The sequence below is a fragment of the Penicillium cinerascens genome (assembly GCF_028974065.1).
Source record: "Penicillium cinerascens strain IBT 15544 chromosome Unknown contig_24_segment0_segment0, whole genome shotgun sequence".
Lineage (NCBI taxonomy): Eukaryota > Fungi > Ascomycota > Eurotiomycetes > Eurotiales > Aspergillaceae > Penicillium > Penicillium cinerascens.
In genome coordinates, this window is record NW_026695290.1 from 3,570,682 (window position 1) to 3,589,490 (window position 18,809).

The 18,809-nt window shown below is 48.1% G+C and overlaps 4 protein-coding genes across 4 annotated transcripts; 1 reads left to right on the forward strand and 3 right to left on the reverse strand.

Moving 5' to 3' along the window:
* Nucleotides 1-466: 466 nt before the first annotated feature.
* Nucleotides 467-2,409, forward strand: N7498_004457 (cytochrome P450; the record flags this gene model as incomplete). Its single annotated transcript, XM_058451519.1, has 8 exons — nt 467-781; nt 856-1,116; nt 1,170-1,223; nt 1,277-1,500; nt 1,569-2,016; nt 2,092-2,181; nt 2,240-2,325; nt 2,379-2,409. The coding sequence occupies 8 exons, from the start codon at nt 467-469 to the stop codon at nt 2,407-2,409; spliced, it is 1,509 nt and encodes a 502-aa protein (XP_058310981.1).
* A 448-nt stretch (nt 2,410-2,857) lies between these two features.
* N7498_004458 (uncharacterized protein) lies at nt 2,858-3,522 on the reverse strand (the record flags this gene model as incomplete). Its single annotated transcript, XM_058451520.1, has 2 exons — nt 2,858-3,396; nt 3,447-3,522. 2 exons carry the CDS (start codon nt 3,520-3,522, stop codon nt 2,858-2,860), a joined length of 615 nt encoding a protein of 204 aa, XP_058310982.1.
* A 402-nt stretch (nt 3,523-3,924) lies between these two features.
* Nucleotides 3,925-5,438, reverse strand: N7498_004459 (questin oxidase family protein; the record flags this gene model as incomplete). The annotated part of the gene is made up of 5 exons (XM_058451521.1): nt 3,925-4,442; nt 4,494-4,526; nt 4,635-4,788; nt 4,892-4,941; nt 5,114-5,438. 5 exons carry the CDS (start codon nt 5,436-5,438, stop codon nt 3,925-3,927), a joined length of 1,080 nt encoding a protein of 359 aa, XP_058310983.1.
* Nucleotides 5,439-7,559: 2,121 nt separating this feature from the next.
* N7498_004460 (amino acid transporter) lies at nt 7,560-9,554 on the reverse strand (the record flags this gene model as incomplete). The annotated part of the gene is made up of 10 exons (XM_058451522.1): nt 7,560-7,643; nt 7,708-7,823; nt 7,884-7,911; nt 7,971-8,168; nt 8,232-8,446; nt 8,526-8,666; nt 8,736-9,067; nt 9,151-9,223; nt 9,276-9,289; nt 9,325-9,554. The coding sequence occupies 10 exons, from the start codon at nt 9,552-9,554 to the stop codon at nt 7,560-7,562; spliced, it is 1,431 nt and encodes a 476-aa protein (XP_058310984.1).
* Between the last annotated feature and the right edge of the window lie 9,255 nt (nt 9,555-18,809).

The window sequence follows — 18,809 nt, forward strand, 5'->3', positions numbered from 1 at the left end:
GAATGGCAGTTGAGTCTAGGGTGGCATAGAATAGTCATCAAAACCAACCGGCATCAATGGGGTGATAGGCTTTCCACCACCTCGGATTGTAAATCCGGTCCGGATAAATCCGCTGCGAGCAATATTATCATGCATTAGCTGTCGTCTGTCGTTCTCAGTCAATAGACTGACTGCTCGGCGATTTTCTTGGTGATATCAAGTGGGTACCGAGATAGTCCCCCCTACGTAATGTCACCCGCAGAAGTACTATCGTTTCGGCGAGTTTGTTTTCTGCACGGCCCAACGAAAACCAAGGATACATGAAAGAGCAGTCGTTCTAGGGGTGCGATTACTATCGGGTCACAGTTGAGATACTGTTAACCATACCTCCCTCACGGTCCCCTGCAGAATCCAGCATCCTCTGGGACTGTGATGGACAACTAAACAAAGCGATATCTTTAAAACTTCATCTTATTAAAAAAGAATCATGATTCAGGCGCGGCTGCAACAAATTGCCTCCTACAATGATAGCCTTCCCGCCCTGCTCTTGTTGCTCCTCGTCCCCGTTATTGCCCATGTCGCACGCGTCTACTGGTCTCTAAGTCACATCCCCGGGCCTTTCTGGGCTCGGGTTACCAACATCCAGCGAGTATACTGGGTGAAGAAAGCACGGTCCCATGAGATCCATGCTGACTTGCATCGGCGCTATGGAAATCTCGTTCGTTTGGGCCCAAATATGGTCGCCATTTCGGATCCGAAATGGATTCCTGTCATTTATCCCATCCGGGCCGGCTTTCCTAAGGTGAGGCGACCTTTCGTGCTTGTGAAGAACACAGGACTTTGACCGAACAAGGTATTAACCTACAATAATTGAAGGGTAACTTCTATCGCACGTTGATGCCGTACTCGCGACAGGGCTCGGCATTGCCCTTGGTGTTTAACACGCGGGACGAGGTGTTGCATACACGGCTCAAGAAGCCCATTGCCTCCATGTTCTCGCTCTCCAATGTGCTGACTCTTGAGTGCTTTGTCGATCGCACCATCTCGGAGCTTTTTCTGCAGTTCGACCGCCGATTTGCGCGAGACCAACCGGTGTCTTTCGACATGGGTGATTGGCTGCAGTTCTTCGCTTTTGAGGTGATGGGGCCATGTCTTTTTCCAAACGTTATGGCTTCCTGGAACAAGGCCAGGACTCGGAGGGTCTTTTGGGCGCTATCTGGAATTTCATGAAGACAGCTGCTCCGGTAAGCCGCATGCGGTGTTCCTGTTCGATGGGCTTTTGATGTACTATTTCTAGGTCACCCAAATTCCCTGGTTCGACATTCTGTGGTACAAGAATTCCATCGTGACTTTGTGGCGCCCGGCAACCGGCATGCCGATCCTGAAAATTGTTAGCGACAGCGTCAGTCAGCGCAGGGAGAAGCTTGAGAAGAATGAGCTCAGCGCCGATGACGTGACTCGTGAAGATTTTCTCTCGCGGTTTCTGGATGTCCAGAGCAAGGACCCCTCGATACATCCATGGTGAGCAGCCCTAATCGTAGTATGTATGCGTGTGGGGATCTGGGATAATAAAACGAGCCATGCTATAGGTCAGTCACATCGTGGACGTTCTCAAACGTCATTGTCGGCTCCGATTCCACCGCCGTGGTGATGAAAACGCTATGGTACAACCTGCTCAGCCACCCGGTGTCAAAGGATCGCCTCTACATAGAGCTTTCACAGGCACATCAACAGGCAAAGATTTCCAGTCCGTATCCAGCTTGGAGTGAGATTTCGGCCCTTCCATATCTAGACGCTTGCGTCAGTGAAGCCATTCGGCTGCATCCCCCGTTTTGCTTGCCGCTCGAGCGGGTGGTTCCGCCGGAGGGTATCAATATAGACGGGCAGTTCTTGCCAGGGCGAACAGTCGTTGGAATCAACCCCTGGGTTGCCAATCATTACCGACCGACGTTTGGAGAAGATGCCGACCACTGGCGACCTGAGCGGTGGCTTGTGGACCAGGAGCAGTACCGGGTAATGGAACGGAGTGTGCTCACGGTGAGAACCCCTGGTCCCATCAAATAAACTCTTAGCCCCGCTATGCGGATGTGCTCACCCCGCGGTCAATTTTAGTTTGGGGCCGGGCGACGGATATGCCTGGGACGGAATGTGGCCTTGCTCGAGCTGAAAAAGCTCACAGCTGCGATTCTGCTCAGCTACGACGTAGGTGAAACAATATCCAGGTATATCATGTTTTATCTGACGCTGACAGTACACTTAGGTACAAATTCTGGATCCAGCGGCGTATAAGGTCGAAAACAGGTGGTTTTTCCGACAGTGGGGAGTGCAGGTCCAGGTCCGCAGACGGTGAGAGTAGACGGCTACTGTTCAAAGAAGCAACCGCATTGACAACTATGCAGAACGGAGTGGTCCCAAATGAAAACCCGTTAACCGACTCGTGGTGTCGGACAGAGTCATGTTAGACCGAAGCCGTAGCGGTTGAAACGCTGGGACACCGCTCTCTTTTTGTATCATCTAGAGCGAGCAGTATGAATGCAACTGTCATTTTATATTCAATGAGGACGCCGAACTACCACAAAAGCAGTTCTTAGCTATACTGGCTGCCTTTAGCTCGGGAAAGCTAGGGCCCAACAGCCAGACACTGTGATTAAAGCTAAGAGACCAAATCTGGGCACTTGCCAGATGGTGGAAGGGAAGAAGCCCCAAGATCCACAAACGACCCCTCTGCTGGAGAAAGCATTCCCTGTCTATCCGCCCAAACAAGTGCGTGATACCAAAACTCTGCCACCCTTTGGCCCCCACGTGCGTTCAGATGGGTGCCATCCCACAGCAGGTCGTTCCGGATGCTGAGATGCGTCAGGTCCGCCAGGATTACCTTTTACCCTGACTGGGCCCTCGATTGAACGACTTCTGGCACCTGGGAATTGTAGTGGTTGATGAACGACGGCGTGGTTGCGTTTGCGTTGGGAATTAGTTGTGCTACCACGAGAAGCGCTGCTGGGTTATGCTCCGTGATGAAGTCCACCAGGTTCGAAAGTCGCGATACGGCATTGGTCACGTTCAATTTCAGGACAAAGTTGACTGTGCCAGCATGGAGAAGGATAATATTTGGTCCTTCTGCCTTCCTCGTGAGCTCCGGCGTCCCTGCTTCGAGATTCTGGTCGATGGTGTGCAGGTTGAACCCATCGTTGAGATTGTTGGCCCAATCTCCATGTTGGATGGACCCGATCAAGGTAACTGGGTTACCGCCCGAATGCAAAAGGCATTTGAGGTAACGTCGGTAGGATTTTTCACTTAGTTCATCGTAGCCAAATGTGATTGAATCGCCCAGAGGCAGAATGCGTAGTGGTGCCCCCTGGTGCAACGGAACGGTGGCCGTTCCATTGGATTTCGGACCGCACTTGGCGGGAGATGCATCTGCAACAGATAGTCAGCATATATCGAAGATAGTAGACGGTTGGAAGGACCCATAAAAGCGGGAACGAACTGAACAGAGCAGAGAGCAAGGCCCCTAGGGATACATAGAATGGTTGATGTGATCATTTCCGGTTGGCGACTGTCCGTGGACGAAGGGGCGCGAGGCACATGTGGATTCAGCGTATCTACAAAATGAAGATACTCGGAGGTGACGAAGTCTCTTATGAATATTTTATACCCAGAGGTAAACTAAATTGAGTCTAACCCAGCAACTACCAGTGTGGAGCCGGCTGCTCGGGTCGGATATTATACCGCGAAATAGTCCCCTCGGTGATTAAATCGACTCTGTCATACCAAGCAAATTAAACAAGCAATTGGCATGCACAAAACATGTTTTACTATGCATGCAATGCAGAATCAAAACCAGCCGATATTGATAATATTTTGCCTGCTTTTGTAGACTTGATATACTACGAAGTTCAGACATACTCTATGGCTGCAGCTGAGCCCAACCCTAATTATGGTGTCTCAGTAATCTCGCTTCGGGAACCGCGTCCAAGCGTCAGGATACCCAGCCCCTCGAACAAAGTCCCAATGCTTGGTCCAGGTCATTGGCTGCTCGCTGGCGGAGTCAATCATAGCAATTCCGGCTATCAAGAACATATGCTTTTTCACCCGAAACTCCGGCAGACAGTCGTATTGTTCCGACAGGTCTTGGGACAGCTTTGTCAAACGGATCATCTTGGACATATGGCCGTCATCTTCGTGATAGCAGGCCCGATCAAATACCTCACCCCAGCCTTGATTTGGCAGCTTCGATCGGTGTGAGCAGAGATAGTCTAATCGAAGCTGCGGGCAGCCCATGCCTGCATAGGTCATCATGAACACCCGTCCGCTGTACCCCAGCAACAGCGATTTCTGTTCGTTGGTGAAGGATGGCTCCCTCAAGAAGGACACATGGCCAATGCTTGCAGTCAGGCAGTGGAGTAGATAGAAATCAAATGTGCACTGGTACGGCGGCAGCTGGGCACCAGCGGTGATATAAACTAGGCGATGGTTATCAAACCTGCCAATAATGGCTTAGTTCAGAAACATACCAGCTGTGTTGATGAGCTCTGCAGTTGCTCGCTCTAGATCATTGGGATCCACCCGCTACCGCGCCGCCAGACGCAACCACTCCTGTTTTGCATTGGGTAGGACTCCATCGCGTGCGAGCTCCTTGTCCATCGCCTACCGACCCGAATGCTTGCGCGTCTGAGTGTGGAATTCATGGCTTGACACAGTGCTAATCTTGGGATCGGCACGCTCCATATCAATCAGGGTCGCCAAGGGTAGGGGTGACTCCCGTTTCTCTGCCGCCAGGGCATCGGCCTCGCTCAGATACTCTTGATACTACATGTCATGATGCACTGCTGCTTGAGCCAGTCCCTCGGCTAGAAGCAACGGCTGCCGGAACTCGAGCGCCAGGCCAATATGGATGAGTCCATGAACTTACCCTGGCAGCCACCGTCAGCCCCCAGTCTTCGTCAATGCACGCACCCAAAACTGGAGACAGACCAACACTTACCCATGTAGATACGATAGCGCATATCCTTGGCGACTTCTCCTTCGCCCACCAAATATTTCTGCAACACGACCTGGTATCCCTTTGTAGCGATCTGCTTCAGAAATTATTTCTCAAAATTGCGAAAGTTCTCCTCCCGGCCTAAACACTTACGGAAAATGGCATCATCCTCAAGGTCCTGGACCAACGGTTCAACCACAATCATCGCGTCGCGCATGTAACACGTGTTCCTTTCGTGCTGGGAACGAAGGACACTGGGCTTGGCACCCAAGGCCCATGGCGTCAAGTCATGATGGGCGATGTGGTTGTGAAGGTAGACACCCATATGGTCTTCGATGGTGAAGACGATATGGTACTTCTCATTGTTCTCCTTGAGAGGCTCCGTCACCATCTTCGCACTCTCTTCTGTAAGCCCATTGGCGTCCACCAGGCCAGGAGTCTCTGTGGGACTCAGTAGGTAAGTGGTGGCGTTGATCATGGTGAACAGCAGTTCAATAAAACAATACGACTCAGAATAGGGATGCAAATACCAATTAACGCTGGCAGTCTGTCATACGCAGAAGACGCAGCTGACACTCATCGAAATTATAAACCGCAGTGACTGTGGGCAAACGCTTGGTTTCTGTCGACTTCGACTTTTTCCAATGTCGGCAAGTATTTTAACTCGATCAATGGACTTGATTAACTTGTGATAAGCACCATGGGAGTCTAAACCAAAACATGCATTGGATGATGACTCGGCGATTTCTTTTATTGGACCGGAAGGTATTTTTCCTGCATGAAATCGGCGCACCAAGGCTACAGCCGCAGAGCTCACACGTATAGTGGATACCAATCCGCAAACCCCAACCCAATCCCGCCCCGACCCGCATTTGGGCTGGGTCGAGTTATATTTTTTGCAGTCCGCTGTGGGTTGGGTTTTCACTTGGATAATCCGCGGATTATTGGGGTGACCGACCCAATGGATTGTTCGGGCTGGGTTTTGAGGATTGAGTTAGCCCGCACCGACTTCTCATCTATATTACAGACAAATTAGAAAATTTTAACCCAAGCCGCGGCTCATGGGATGATGCGTAGGATCAACCTAGAATAATACTTAAAAGCAAAAAGCAAAAAGTTCAACCTTAGGTACACTAGTATGGGCTCACTCAGTATCTACTTCTCCATTTGCTAGACGTTGGAAATGACCAGGCTGCCAATCTTCGGGTTTCTGCGAGCACCCGTAAAATCCAGTCCCAATCTGCTGCGGGCTGCGGGTTATGGTAGCTCAGCCCAAAATCCGCGAGGGTAGGGACGGGAAGCTAACCAATCCGACCCAACCCGCCTCCCGATTAAAACTCTACGAACACTCCTAGGATCTGCATCCTGATTCTCGCCGACAGAGGGGATTATAATGGCATTTCTATTCTACTGGGCTAACCACACAGGCAAGCCATATGCTGCGACCCAGTTTAACTAATGGCCGAATGCCAGTTGGCCTAAAATGCCTAGGTCAGCACTTCCCGGCATCTTTCATATACGTCAAACCTATTTCTTCAAGATTAGCAGGGCGCTTTTTCTATCAGAATGCGACAATATCCTTGAATAGAGAGATCCTTACGAGAAGTCATGCTGATATCGCTCCTGGAATGATGTCGGTATGTCTAATTCTCACGTCAGCGAGCGAATTCGATAAGGACGTCCCGGTGGTAGATATGATGGGCATACTAGCACCTGGCAGATCGGCATATTTGCGTAGTTCGGCCTCCACTGCCTTCTCCTTTCCCAGTCGTGTCTTGAACAGAACTTGAACGCGTGACGCTCGCAATCGACGAACCTTTTCGAACAATCCTAGCCGGCGAGGCACTTCAGTAGGTGAAATGACCCCCCTTAACAGTGCCCCAAGGGCCCCAGCATCCTCAATCGCTTGGTTGGCGCCTTGGCCACCAAAGGGCAACATCTGGCCTATTACTAGTTCACAGAATAGTCGCAAAAGCCACGAGACCCGGAATGTATACATCCTGGATGCGCTGCGTCTCCTATCAGGACGACCTTGCGCCGGCTCCAAATGGACAAGGGATCGTGGATGTGAAGAGGCCAGTCGGTGACATTGGGGCATCCTGGATGATATGCACCAGGCTAGGATGGAAGTGTCCGAACTCGGCTGCCATGAGGGCTTTGAGGTCTGCACAGACTGTGGTCAGTGCTGACAGTTGTTATAATCACGATAATATTTGCCGAAACCTACTGTCTTCTCCAGCTCCTCTTGTAGCGTGGGTCCCCACAAAATTCTGAACGTGCTGATAATCGAGGAAAGAAGACTGTTCATTCTGGAGAGCGATTTTACTCCTATTTATCATCAAATCAGGTTACTAATGATGGCCCTAGGACTAAATTTATCGAGGAGACGTATCAGATTGTTGGAATCAATGACTAGTATCGTGGATGTCGACACAAACTCCTGCCAGTGCGCCCCCGGGTTTGTTCTCCTTAGTTCCACTTTGTTCCCTTGTGGCCGTTCTGAAGGCTTAGACGAATGATTTCCGTCAGGGCGATTGAACTCCCTAACACGTAGTATGGACTTCTCTCTGGTGCTCGTCGGGATAAGAGATCAACAGTCTTAGGCCGTGTTGTTACACGAAAAGCTCAATCCACCAGAGCTCTCTTGTATCGCCTTCCCGGAAACATAGAGTCCAAGAGCGCACTATAATTACTGTCAGTCCGAGAGGTATTCTGATTAGGACAGACAACCAGAGGGAAGCACTCACGAGCGCAAGGCCTAGTCCGAACACTAGGATATTAACAACAGTGAGGAAAGTCTTTTTCGTTGAAGAAAACCAGTTGCCTCTGTTCAGGTAAAGCCAAAACACAGCACTCAGGCCATCTATCCAGCGATAAATATGTTAATGCCGTCGAGCCAATGCAAATGGATAGGGCGACTTACAAGTAAACCAACTTGCAAAAAGGGCCACCTGCAAGATATCTGTGATAAGTACGTCTTCCAAGCTAGAGAGAACAAGGGCTTCCTTACAATCAAGCCTAACAGATCGTTGAAGACAGGAATTCCTTCGGCGATGACCCATGCAAGAACCCAAAGGAGAAGAGCCAATGCAACCCAGACGCTCCAGGCCACTATACCGCGCGAATGCAAGCGATCAGTGCCTCGAAAAATTCGAACGTATATGTATTTTGTGGCCACATGACCATTAATGACACCGGCGATAATGATCTACGCACTCAATCAGCATTAAAACAAACTCAAAGGCAAAAATTCTCCATCGCAGACACGTACCGTAGGAATGGCAATGCCATAAGCAACCTTGCTCATAACGGAGCTAAGGGAGCCCAAAGCCGGTGAGGCGACCTGTTGACCTCCATAACAGTAGATCACTACGGCGGCAATCAGGTATAACGCGGTGTCTACTGACTGCAGAAGGTAGACCGTCTTGGGATATTCCTTAGGGTCTTTCATCTCGGACATAAAGCTAAAGAAGGTCACATGTCCCGCTGCATCCGCAACGTTAGCATAAAGCTAGATGGAACGGTTGAAAATTTATCGGCAACGCTGCCGAGAGGTAAAACCTACCGTAGGCAAAGACGATGTCGGTAACGGCAAGAAATCCGAGGTAAAAATCATTATGGACAGTGGCTTGAACGGCTTTCCCTGGATGCTCGATACCGATAGCGATCATAGTGATCATAACGGCCGAAACGATGCTAATAAACGCTATCAATCGCGCGAGGGTCTTAGCATATAGTCTCTTATCGCGATCCAAAATAGGGCGTGCTCACATACATGCAAGAGAAAGCCAGGAAACCTTCTTGAGAGTTCGAGGCAGGGTAAAGATAAAACACACTATCATACCAACGATATCAAAGACGATCGTGCATGTTCCGTGATTTGAGAGGGTGTTCAACATTATACCGAAGGTCAGAACGTGGCTTCCCATAACGAAAACCAGGAAGATCAGTTGCGCTAGACCGAAAATCTCTCGTCCGGCCCGACCTAGCAAAACTTCACCCGCATCGGCCATACTATGGATATGGGGATACGCCAATTTGAACTGTCCAATTACGTAAGCTGTATACGTCGCGATCAAGCCGAGGCCGAGAATCAAGATAATCGTACTGTTTCAGACTCTCCTGTTAGGTTTTTTTGTTTCACACAGCAAAAAGAGAGTGAGGTGTGATAAGGGAAAGAGAGCACTCACGCGACCATGCCGATTGACGCCATCACTGACGGGAGCGACAGAATCCCTAACGCAATAGTTTCTGCGATCATAGCTAGAAAGAAGTTAGCGTACCAGATCAGAGAAGGAAAGGGAGTTATTCATACTGATTCCAGCTTGCCTATTCATTGAAATCCATCCTGATTAGTGACGGACGTCTCATAGCCTCCATAGCCCAGGAGTGGGAGGAATTGGAAAGGAGCAGGCGCATCATACCACCAGGACATAGTGCGATATTTGATCTCAGCAAATTCCTCGTCGCCAAAAGGGTCATTAGAATATGGGTCCAGGACAGGCTTCTCGCCTTTCTCTGCATTAAGAACGCCAGGCCCCATGTCAGCGGCAGCAGGGCCTAGCTCCTGCACGCCGTCTTGTTGGTCTTGCATGGTCGGTGGAACAGAGGTGAATCAATGGACAAAAATAGACGAAGACGTTAAGACAGAATTTTGCCGTGGGCAAAGAAAAGAAGAGGAAGCCACGAAACGGTGTGGGAATATAGGGAGGCAGGTTGAAAAGGAGAGACGGCCGAGATATAGGGCGGGGGAGAGGGAAAGATATAGCGTCTCAAGCGCGTTCCTATTATCTCTATCTTGCGGCCCTTCCGTAGCCAGCCCGGCCCCGGGGCCCTAGCACATCGGCCACGCTGTTTGGGGAGGGGGTGGGGGGGACACAGGCTATCCCCGGAAAGCAAACAAGGATCTGGGGAAGCCCCACCAAATACTGGCCAATCAAGACAGTCGCATTAGCCACCAAACTTAATCAGTGAACACGATCGCATAATTTCAAATCTCAATTACTATTCACAACAATAATTTAATGCAAATTGGTAGGCACTAGCTAGACGAGGACAGGTATTTCGTTTACGCTTATCAGTGGCTTCAAGGTTGATTATTCTTAGTACGGGATCCTCCAGCCCTGGAGTGCCACATATCCGTTAGTCAGCAATCCCATCCCTGTTGTATACGGCGACATCCCCACCGGGCTCGCCACCAAAAACACTAATAGTAAATGCGACATTTTTTACAACCAGATATCCCAACAATCATCGTTAATTATGAGGCTTTATTGTGTCATAGTACTACGTCAAAATTCACTCTAACCGAGCGCCCGACTCAGTACTACTGAGTCGGGCGCTCGGTTAGTGTAAACTTTAATAAGTCCCACGAGACCTCGATGTTTTAATCCTAGTCCCAACTCCTATCGTCCAATGTGAATCCCACGGTCCTCGTGGCCCCGTTCATGGAATTCCCGTGGAAGTTCCATGGGTCCAAAAGAAACTGCCACCAGGACCAAATTTTATCGAACCTTCGTGCGGAGTCCGTAAACCTTACTCTTGGAAGCACGTTGTGCTTCGGGCAGAAAGGTAATGACGGTGGGGTACCCATTGCGATAATGAAAGATTTGTAGGTTACTAAGAAAACCTTGGAAGTTAAGATAAATCTATCACATGACAATTGACCCTCTGCGTTGAGAGAATGGAACGGAATAATTGATTGTCCTTCCTGGAGAGGGTAGGACTAGAGCTAAATACTATCTACTACATAATAGATATTCTACTCAAGTACCTAGGGGCAGTGTATTGAATAGAGTAAAGCTCTCGTTCGGGCTCCTCAACTTCGTACTGGCTCCGGGGTTCCGCGGCAATATCATCATGTGTCACGGTTAGTCCCTTTTTTTTGAGGGTATAATTCGAGGCCGAGGCAGAATTCTCTACTTTCACTTCCTCATGATGATCTGGAGTGACATATGTGCCGGTGTACGCGGAAATTCCCCAGTCGAGCCACCCATCCCAAAACGCCATAATAGACCTTGACACAGCCCGCCCATGGGCCTAAGGAGGCCGCCCGTAGCCCGCCCGTCCAAGCCCGTCGGGCGGGCACGTACATACCAGGCCCGCCCATGGTGCCCGCATAGGGCGGCCCTGGGCGGGCCCGCTTTCGCCCATCTTGTGCACAATTGTCCCGATTAGGATGTATACTCTGATGATTCAGCTGAAAAATAACCTGTTATTAACACATGTTCCAGTTCTGTATTGTCTGACTAGAGATATTTACCTACTTCCTTAATGAAATAAAAGAAATTTAGGCTGTATTTAGAATTGACATTAGTGTATGAATATGAATACACCATAAATTTAAACCTATACGATTGTTATGGTGGGTGATTTGATGAAGTAGTGTAAATGCTTGACTTCATCCTAAATATATATATTCGCATAGCATACTCTTGGGCTGTCACATATAAGTGTCTGTTGCAACAAATTCTTTCAAGCTACTCTTAATTACGTGTGTTGAGAATTAGGGGGTAGATAATCAGACGAAAAGAAGATAGACAGGTAATTGATGGTAAATTCTGATTGTCTTTTCTACTCGTTCTCAGGGGATATTTATATCCTACCCTGAGAACTGTTTTCTAAGAGAAATGCATACAAAAATGTTCTCCTACACCGCTGCCCGGTGTCCATGGGGAAACCCCCTGAAAAGAAGCAAAGAAGGCGATATAGATAAGGAACCTACATATACGGGCGCCCATTTCCAATAACCTCATGGGCCTAGCTGACCAATCAGTAGCCATTGGGGCAGAGAGATGCCGACCGATATTGGCGCCTTAGGATGAGGGCTCTAATTTCTAATATACCCCCTTGGCTTCTCTCGTTTCTGAAGAAAAAAAACGTAATGAAATGGCGTCTTCTGATTGGTCTAACCAGATCTCGCTTAGATAGGCACTAATCCTGAATAGGAAATAGATGCTATTTTGTAGAAAGGTGTTGAATCGCCTTCTTTCGTCCTGGAGAGGTTGAGTCTCTAGGGTCTCTGGCCAACCAGCATAGTAGCTAGTTTCGTAGGATGCTTACTGCACCCCCGGAGGTGCTATTAGCACGCCTTGGCCCGTGCTGCGCCGTTAGACCTCGTTGTCGGTGTTCTCTGAAGCTGTAGCTATCTAACGAACTGTTCGAAAGCCGCCTGGGGTAGAGCTTTCGTAAGGCCGTCGGCGACTAGCTGTTTCCCTAGCATATAGTGTAGGGCGATCTTGGAGGTCTGGACCTGCTCTTTTATCTAATGGTAATAGACGTCGATGTGCTTTGACTAGCCGTGGGTCTTCCTATTTTCTGATATGGCCATTGCGGATAGGCTATCGGTCGCGATGAGTGCTGGAGAGGGGCCTATAATGCTAATCTCTCGCATTAGATTCTGTAGCTAGATAGCCTCGCTGCTAGCCTCAGAGATGCCTATATATTCGGCCTCTGCTGATGATTTGGCGATATAGCTTTGGCGGCGAGAGCTCTATACGACTGGCCCTCCTGCAAGGAAGAAGGTATATCCCGTATGGCTTTTTCGGTCGACCGTAGATACGAATGATGTATCTACGTATCCCCTTATTATTCCGTCCTCTCTACTAGTATTGCCATCGATGCTCGCCGTAGATGCGGCCGTGTCGCCCTTGGTGGGGTGTTTCGATGCGCGGTAGGTGATTCTAAGGTCGCTGGAGTGGTGGAGGTAGTCATTAACTCTCTATAAGGCGTTAAAATGGTCATTATCAGGATTTAGGAGGTAGCTTAAGAGGGTAGATTCGTAGAAAGCGATGTCTAGTCTTGACACTATTATCGCATAAATATGCGATCCTACACCGCTTTGGTAGGTTTTGATGGCTGTCTGCGAGGCCTGATGACCTTCTTTTGGTGGATGGAGCTCTTTGGTTATTAGGGTCGTTGGTTTCCGGCGTTTCATGTTGCCCGTGGCTATCTTTGCAGTGATCCTATTAATGTAGGTCTTCTACGAGATGTGTAGGATGCCTCTCTTTCTCTGGTGGTCGATCTTAAGGCCTAGGTAATGATATGTAGGGCCTAGGTCGGAGATGGACCATTTTGCTGAGACGTAGCGCTTGGTGCGCTGTATGAGGTCGTCTGTTGATGTTGTGATTAGTATATCGTCGACGTAGACGAATATATAGACTTAGACCTCGCCTAAACCCGCGGGTAGACGGGTTGGACCCGACCCGTACCCGTTTCTTGGCGGGTTTTGGGTCGAGGGTATGGACCCGAAGGTCGGGTACGGGTTGAGATATTAAACCCGCGGGTTACCCGCGGGTTACCCACGGGTTGGTAAACAATACAAACATGAAGAACCTCGTGATATGTATATATTATGCATTTATGGGCTGTATTTATAGGTATCTAGCTTACAGGTAGTGTATTCCTGCAGAAATAAGGTCAAGGATAAGTATGAATGTCTTCAATTCTAGAACCAAACTAACAAACTATGAACTGATCATCATCATGCCGCGGCCGCTTCCTAGATCTTCCTGAGACACGCTGTTGTGTCTCTGGTAGAGGAATATCTTCCTCCTCGTTACTATCCTTATAGCCTTCAGTGTCTGGTTCAGATGCAACACTCTTTCTTCTCTTTCCAAGAGCACGTTTCGAGGGACCTTCCGTTGTTGATTGCGTTTGAACAAGGACTAAACCCACCCGTGTATCGTCCTCATTACTCTCCTCATTGTCACTAATCGGGTCGACAGTACCCTCTTGTTGTTGGGCATCTTTCTCTTCATGATCCGCTTCTATCTCCCCTGCAGAAAGATACTCCTTCCGAAAAGCGATTTCGTCCTCTTCGACTTCAAATTGCGTCGTACATCTATACAACATAATCTCCTGGATTGTTGTAGCATTTAGTGAGCCTCGACGATAGTGACAGACATCCCGAGCAGTATTAAATAGCCGCTCAACGCCGGCGCCAGTTGCAGGAATTGAGAGCACATCACGCGCGAGCTTTGCAAGCGCAGGGAATGTAATCTGGTTCTCCTTCCAGAACGCTCGTATTGGAATACTAGAAACGGTGGCTAAGGTATATATATTAGTATAAGCCTAGTGATTAATAAAATAAGGATACTTACCACCATCGAGATATCTTGCAAGCTCGTCCTGCTGGCTAGCTTGGATAGTCTGATCTAGACCAATCATCCGATCAAGGTCTATGCCTACACTCTGCGTAGAAGATCCTTCACCGTTCTCTGTCTGTTCCTCTGACAGACGTTGCTTATATGGTTCAAAGTAGTCCACGAGGCTTTGCCTATATCTAGTAAGCCACTCAGGGCCCCAATCTTTACTCCAGAAGAACTGGAGCTTATGTTGTGGTGCGAGCATTGTACTAATAGCAAAGAGATCACCAGGAATGTCATCCGTCTTACTATAGTACTGCCTAAGCTTTTCCTCCGCCGCATAGAGAGCGGTAAGCATAAGCTTCTTCCAGGCTATCTTCTTTCTTGTAAGCTGCTTAATCGACTTCTCAAGATGGTCGAAGAGCTTATTGTAGATAGCAAAGACAAGGTAGACGGTGACATCTTTGGTTTTCGATAGCGCAGTGGTGAACTGGAAGAACGGCTATGTGATCCAGAGCAAATAGTCAATCTGACGCCATTGCTCTTGGTCAAGCATAAGATGCGGATGGCCGTACTTCGAGCAAAACTCATCTAAGACGGATTGCAGTCGTTTAGCACGACGAAGCATTAGAAACGTCGAATTCCACCGCGTACGAACGTCTTGTATCGGAACAAGAGCTATAGAACCTGTCTGGAGGCTACAGAAAGCTTCACGGCGCTATGGGCTTGCGTTGATAAAGACAGCTAAGCTTCGAAGCTATAAAAATAGATTAGAAGTAGGTTTTTAATAGGTTTAATAGTGACGAGCCTTGTTTAAAGTGTCAATGATCTCCCGTTTTTGTTGTCTAGAACGAATTGATTGGTCCTGGGATTCAGTCTATTGCATTTGAGCAGTGTCGTTCTTTGGATTTGCCTTCATCTGACCCAGGAGTTGCTTCAAGCTTAGTTGGATAACATGGGCAATACATGGAACGCGAATGATTGCGGTATCATCGCCAAGATTAAGGGACTGGACAGTCTCTTGGATGCTTGCTACCAAAGTGTTATTGTTCGATGCATTGTCGGTAGTGATTGCAAGTACTCGATCGGTCAAATTGTACTTCTGTAGAAGCTAGAACAGAATAGCGCTAAGGTTAATACCTGAGTGTGTTCCATGAAGAGGCTCAAATCCCAGAAGTAGCTCCCGATAATTCCAGTCTTCATCAAGGAAGTAGCCCGTAACTGCCATAAATGCCTGCTGGAAAGGAGATGTCCAACAGTCAAGGGCAATGGAAATCTTTCCATCTTTAGGAAGTTTCTACAGTATATTCTGATGGCGTTCGAGCACCGTACTTCGTAGCCGGCGCCGTACTACCTTTGCAGATGGAATATCAAGCTGTCTTGGGGCATTTTGGGCTATAGATATCATATCACGGAACCCTGGATGCTCTAGAAGCTGGAAGGGCAGCCTCGATTCAGTAATAAATCGAAGAAGACTTGATTCCCATTTTTCCTGGCTAAATGGAGTATCGACTAGAGGGCTCCGCGCCTATAGAAGTAGTCGAAATCAGTGTATATCCTGTAGACTATCGGGCTAGCTTACCGCTTGCATAAATTGCCTAATATTTTGGCTTTTTGGCTTCCTACTACAGCTAGTAGTATGTTTCTTCATCGTGGAAGTTCCATTTCCAAGCCCTGGGTGATCAAGGATAGCCTTGCAATGCTTGCACATAACCTTCGGCGCGCCATCACTAGCCCTAGCCACCTAATTAAAGTGGTGCCAAACGTCGGAAGAGTGTCGCGAGTCCCAGCGTATACGCTTCTTCCTTCCGAAGTCCGTTTGTAGCCACCATTGCACATAGTCATCACTCATTGTTTTAGAGTAGACCACGTATATAGTGATACGATCAGGTCGAACGCTCTCGAGGGAACTAGGCACCGAGGGCGAAGGTAATCCTGGTGGGATAAAATCAGTATCGCCCACAGAGCTCGCGACACAAGCGAAGTTTTGTTGGCTAATCGACAGATCAGGGGTCAGATTGCCCGATGGGAGGAGTTGAAGGTCATCTGAAAGGTCTATATCATACGAAGATGATGCGTAGGTATTAGTGAATTGAGACATCTAGTGATATAATAATTGACGAGCACTTAGCTGAGGATAGTCAAAAGTCTTACAGAAGAATTTCAACGCGTAAGCGTAGATTCTGGGGCCTCGTAGTACCCTGTTCTTCTAAAGTGAAAAATATGATGTATCAACAAAGGCCCACATAGGTAGATAAAAGCTATGCTTATTGGCTTATAGCCTGTATATATAATGGGTAACCCGCGGGTAACCCGCTTATAACCCGTAAACCCATGGGTAACCCGTTTTCCTTAAACAATTTCCTTCCAAGTCTTCAATCAAGGTAAAATCAATCCACTTTTTCGCATTTAATAGCTTAAATAAGATAAAAGAGCATTCGATTAGTTAACGTATAGCTTAATGAATATATGCTGATTGTTGTGAGATCAAAAATTCCTTATAAGCCATAGGATTGCAAGGACAATATAGAATTATATTGTCCTTGCAAAAATATACGTACTGCATTCTATAGTTTATATATATTTCCGCACTTCTGATGACAGTTTTGATGAATATTAGTTTTTACAACCCCAATAATATCATATAGTCCTCAAACCGAAATATATAAGATTACTGCTATTCATTAATTAGAAAATAGACTAATTTCTTAATCTTTCATAAGGGAAAGAGGGTTTTGTTAATTAGAACCACAGAGGTGACCGGAACAGATGTAAATAACGGTATTTTATTGAGGTTAATCAGCAGTTTTGTGCGTCTTGGCGTAGACTAAATTAGGATATTTATGCCAAAACGGGTTCTTGGCGGGTAACCCGCGGGTACCCGCCAAGAACCCACGGGTCTACGGGTATGGGTTTTGGGTATTGGGTATGAACCCGACCCGCGGGTACGGGTCCTGAAGTTGGACCCAAACCCGACCCGAAGCGAGGTCTATATAGACTACCCCCTGCTGTTCGCGGTCGTCCTGTTTAGTATCTTGCTGCTTATAGTTATGTACCCCCTGTTGGTTGGAGATGTAGAGGCAAGGGTCTATAATTAAGTGGGTGAAACCCTTTGAGATTAGTAGTTCCCCGAGAGTCTCGGACTAGTTGTAGGCGCTCTGCTTAAGACTATATAAACTCTGCAATAGATGGTAGACTTTCCTAGGCGCTTCGCTCTCGAAGCTATAGGGATAGTCGACGAGAAGGTGTTCTTTAAGCTTCGCGTTTAGGTAAGCGAGGTTGATGTCTACGTGAGCTATAAATAGCTTCTTCATGGCTATCGTGGCCAGTAGGACGCGTAGCGTTTCGTAGCGGCTAGTGCTAGCGAAGGTCTCGTCGTAATCGATTCCTTCTTTCTGTATGAAGCCTCGTGTGATCTAGCGAGCTTTGAACCTTATTAGGGCACCGTCTGCGTTCGTTTTTAGCTTGAATACCCATTTTCCTAAAAGAATGCGGGCATTCTTAGGTGGCTCAACGACTTCCTAGGTGTTTAGGATCTCTAGCTGTTTCTTTTTAGCTTGTATAGCTCGCTGCCACTAAGGCTAGAGTGGCGATCTCTAGGCGTCCTTGAGGCTCTGTGGTGAGTCTATCCATTTTGTATCGACGGTCGATAGATCTAGTAGTGCGGGTAGCTCTAGTAGTCCTTCAGTAGCTTTGCTAGCGGCTAGCTGGTCTGTCGAGAGGGATTTCGTGATAGTAGTGCTTAGGGCTAAGGTTTCGAGACGCTAGCGGATCGGTTTTGGTGCCAGCGATGCTAAGATAGCTAAAATAGCTAATGCGTCTGATGCTGGGGTATAGGGCGCTAGTCCCGAGTAGGGAATAGAGGCTATTTTCTTAGAGGCCTTGGATTCTGTTGATTTAGCCCCTGAATCGCTCGAATCTTTAGTGTTTTGGCTGGATTCCTAGCTAGAATCATCGCTCTCATTAAGAATGATAATAGCCTTATCCTCGATGGCCTCGCTGCTGTCCTTTTCGCTTATTTATGCCTCCCCCTTGCCCTCGGTGGCTGTTCTCGCGCTCGTATCGGTAGTAGGAAGGTCGGGGTTGCTATAGATGGTAAAATTGCTGCCCTCGTCGATAATGATATCGCGGACGTTGTGTATTGTGCCCCGAGGGCGACCGTTTTAGTAGGGTCTATAGACTCGGTAGCCGCTACTATATAGGCTGTTGTAGCTAACTAGCTTACCTATCTATGCGCGGTCTACGAGATTTCGGCCTACTAGGTTCCTACGTATTTACTCTTGCTGTAGGACGACATAGACGTCGCTGCTGATGATACTTAGGAAGCTAATATCTAGTTTGTGGCCATATCTAATCTCGTACGGGGATTTTACGCCCTCGATGCGTCTTCTATAGTATAGGAGAAGGTTGCGAGTGAATGCGACACTACGTATAACCTCTAGCTATAGGAATAGGGGCAGTTTGCTGTCCTCGAGGATAGCTCTAGTTCTTTCGCCGAGGACACATATTAGGCGCTCGATTTTGCCGTTTTGCTAGTGGATATATAGGGCGCTGAAGAACTATACTATATTCCTGTCTTTTGCCTATTGCTATAGGCTCGCATTGATGAATTCGCCCCTATAGTCGCTCTAGAAGCCCACGATGGTGTCTCTGCGCGGCGGATAGCGCTATTAGTGGTCTAGGAGGCTAGCTATATCTACTAGCGAGTGTAGGCGTTGGATGGTCGTCTCGTAGTCCCGTTCGTATTCCTTGACGAATTCCTA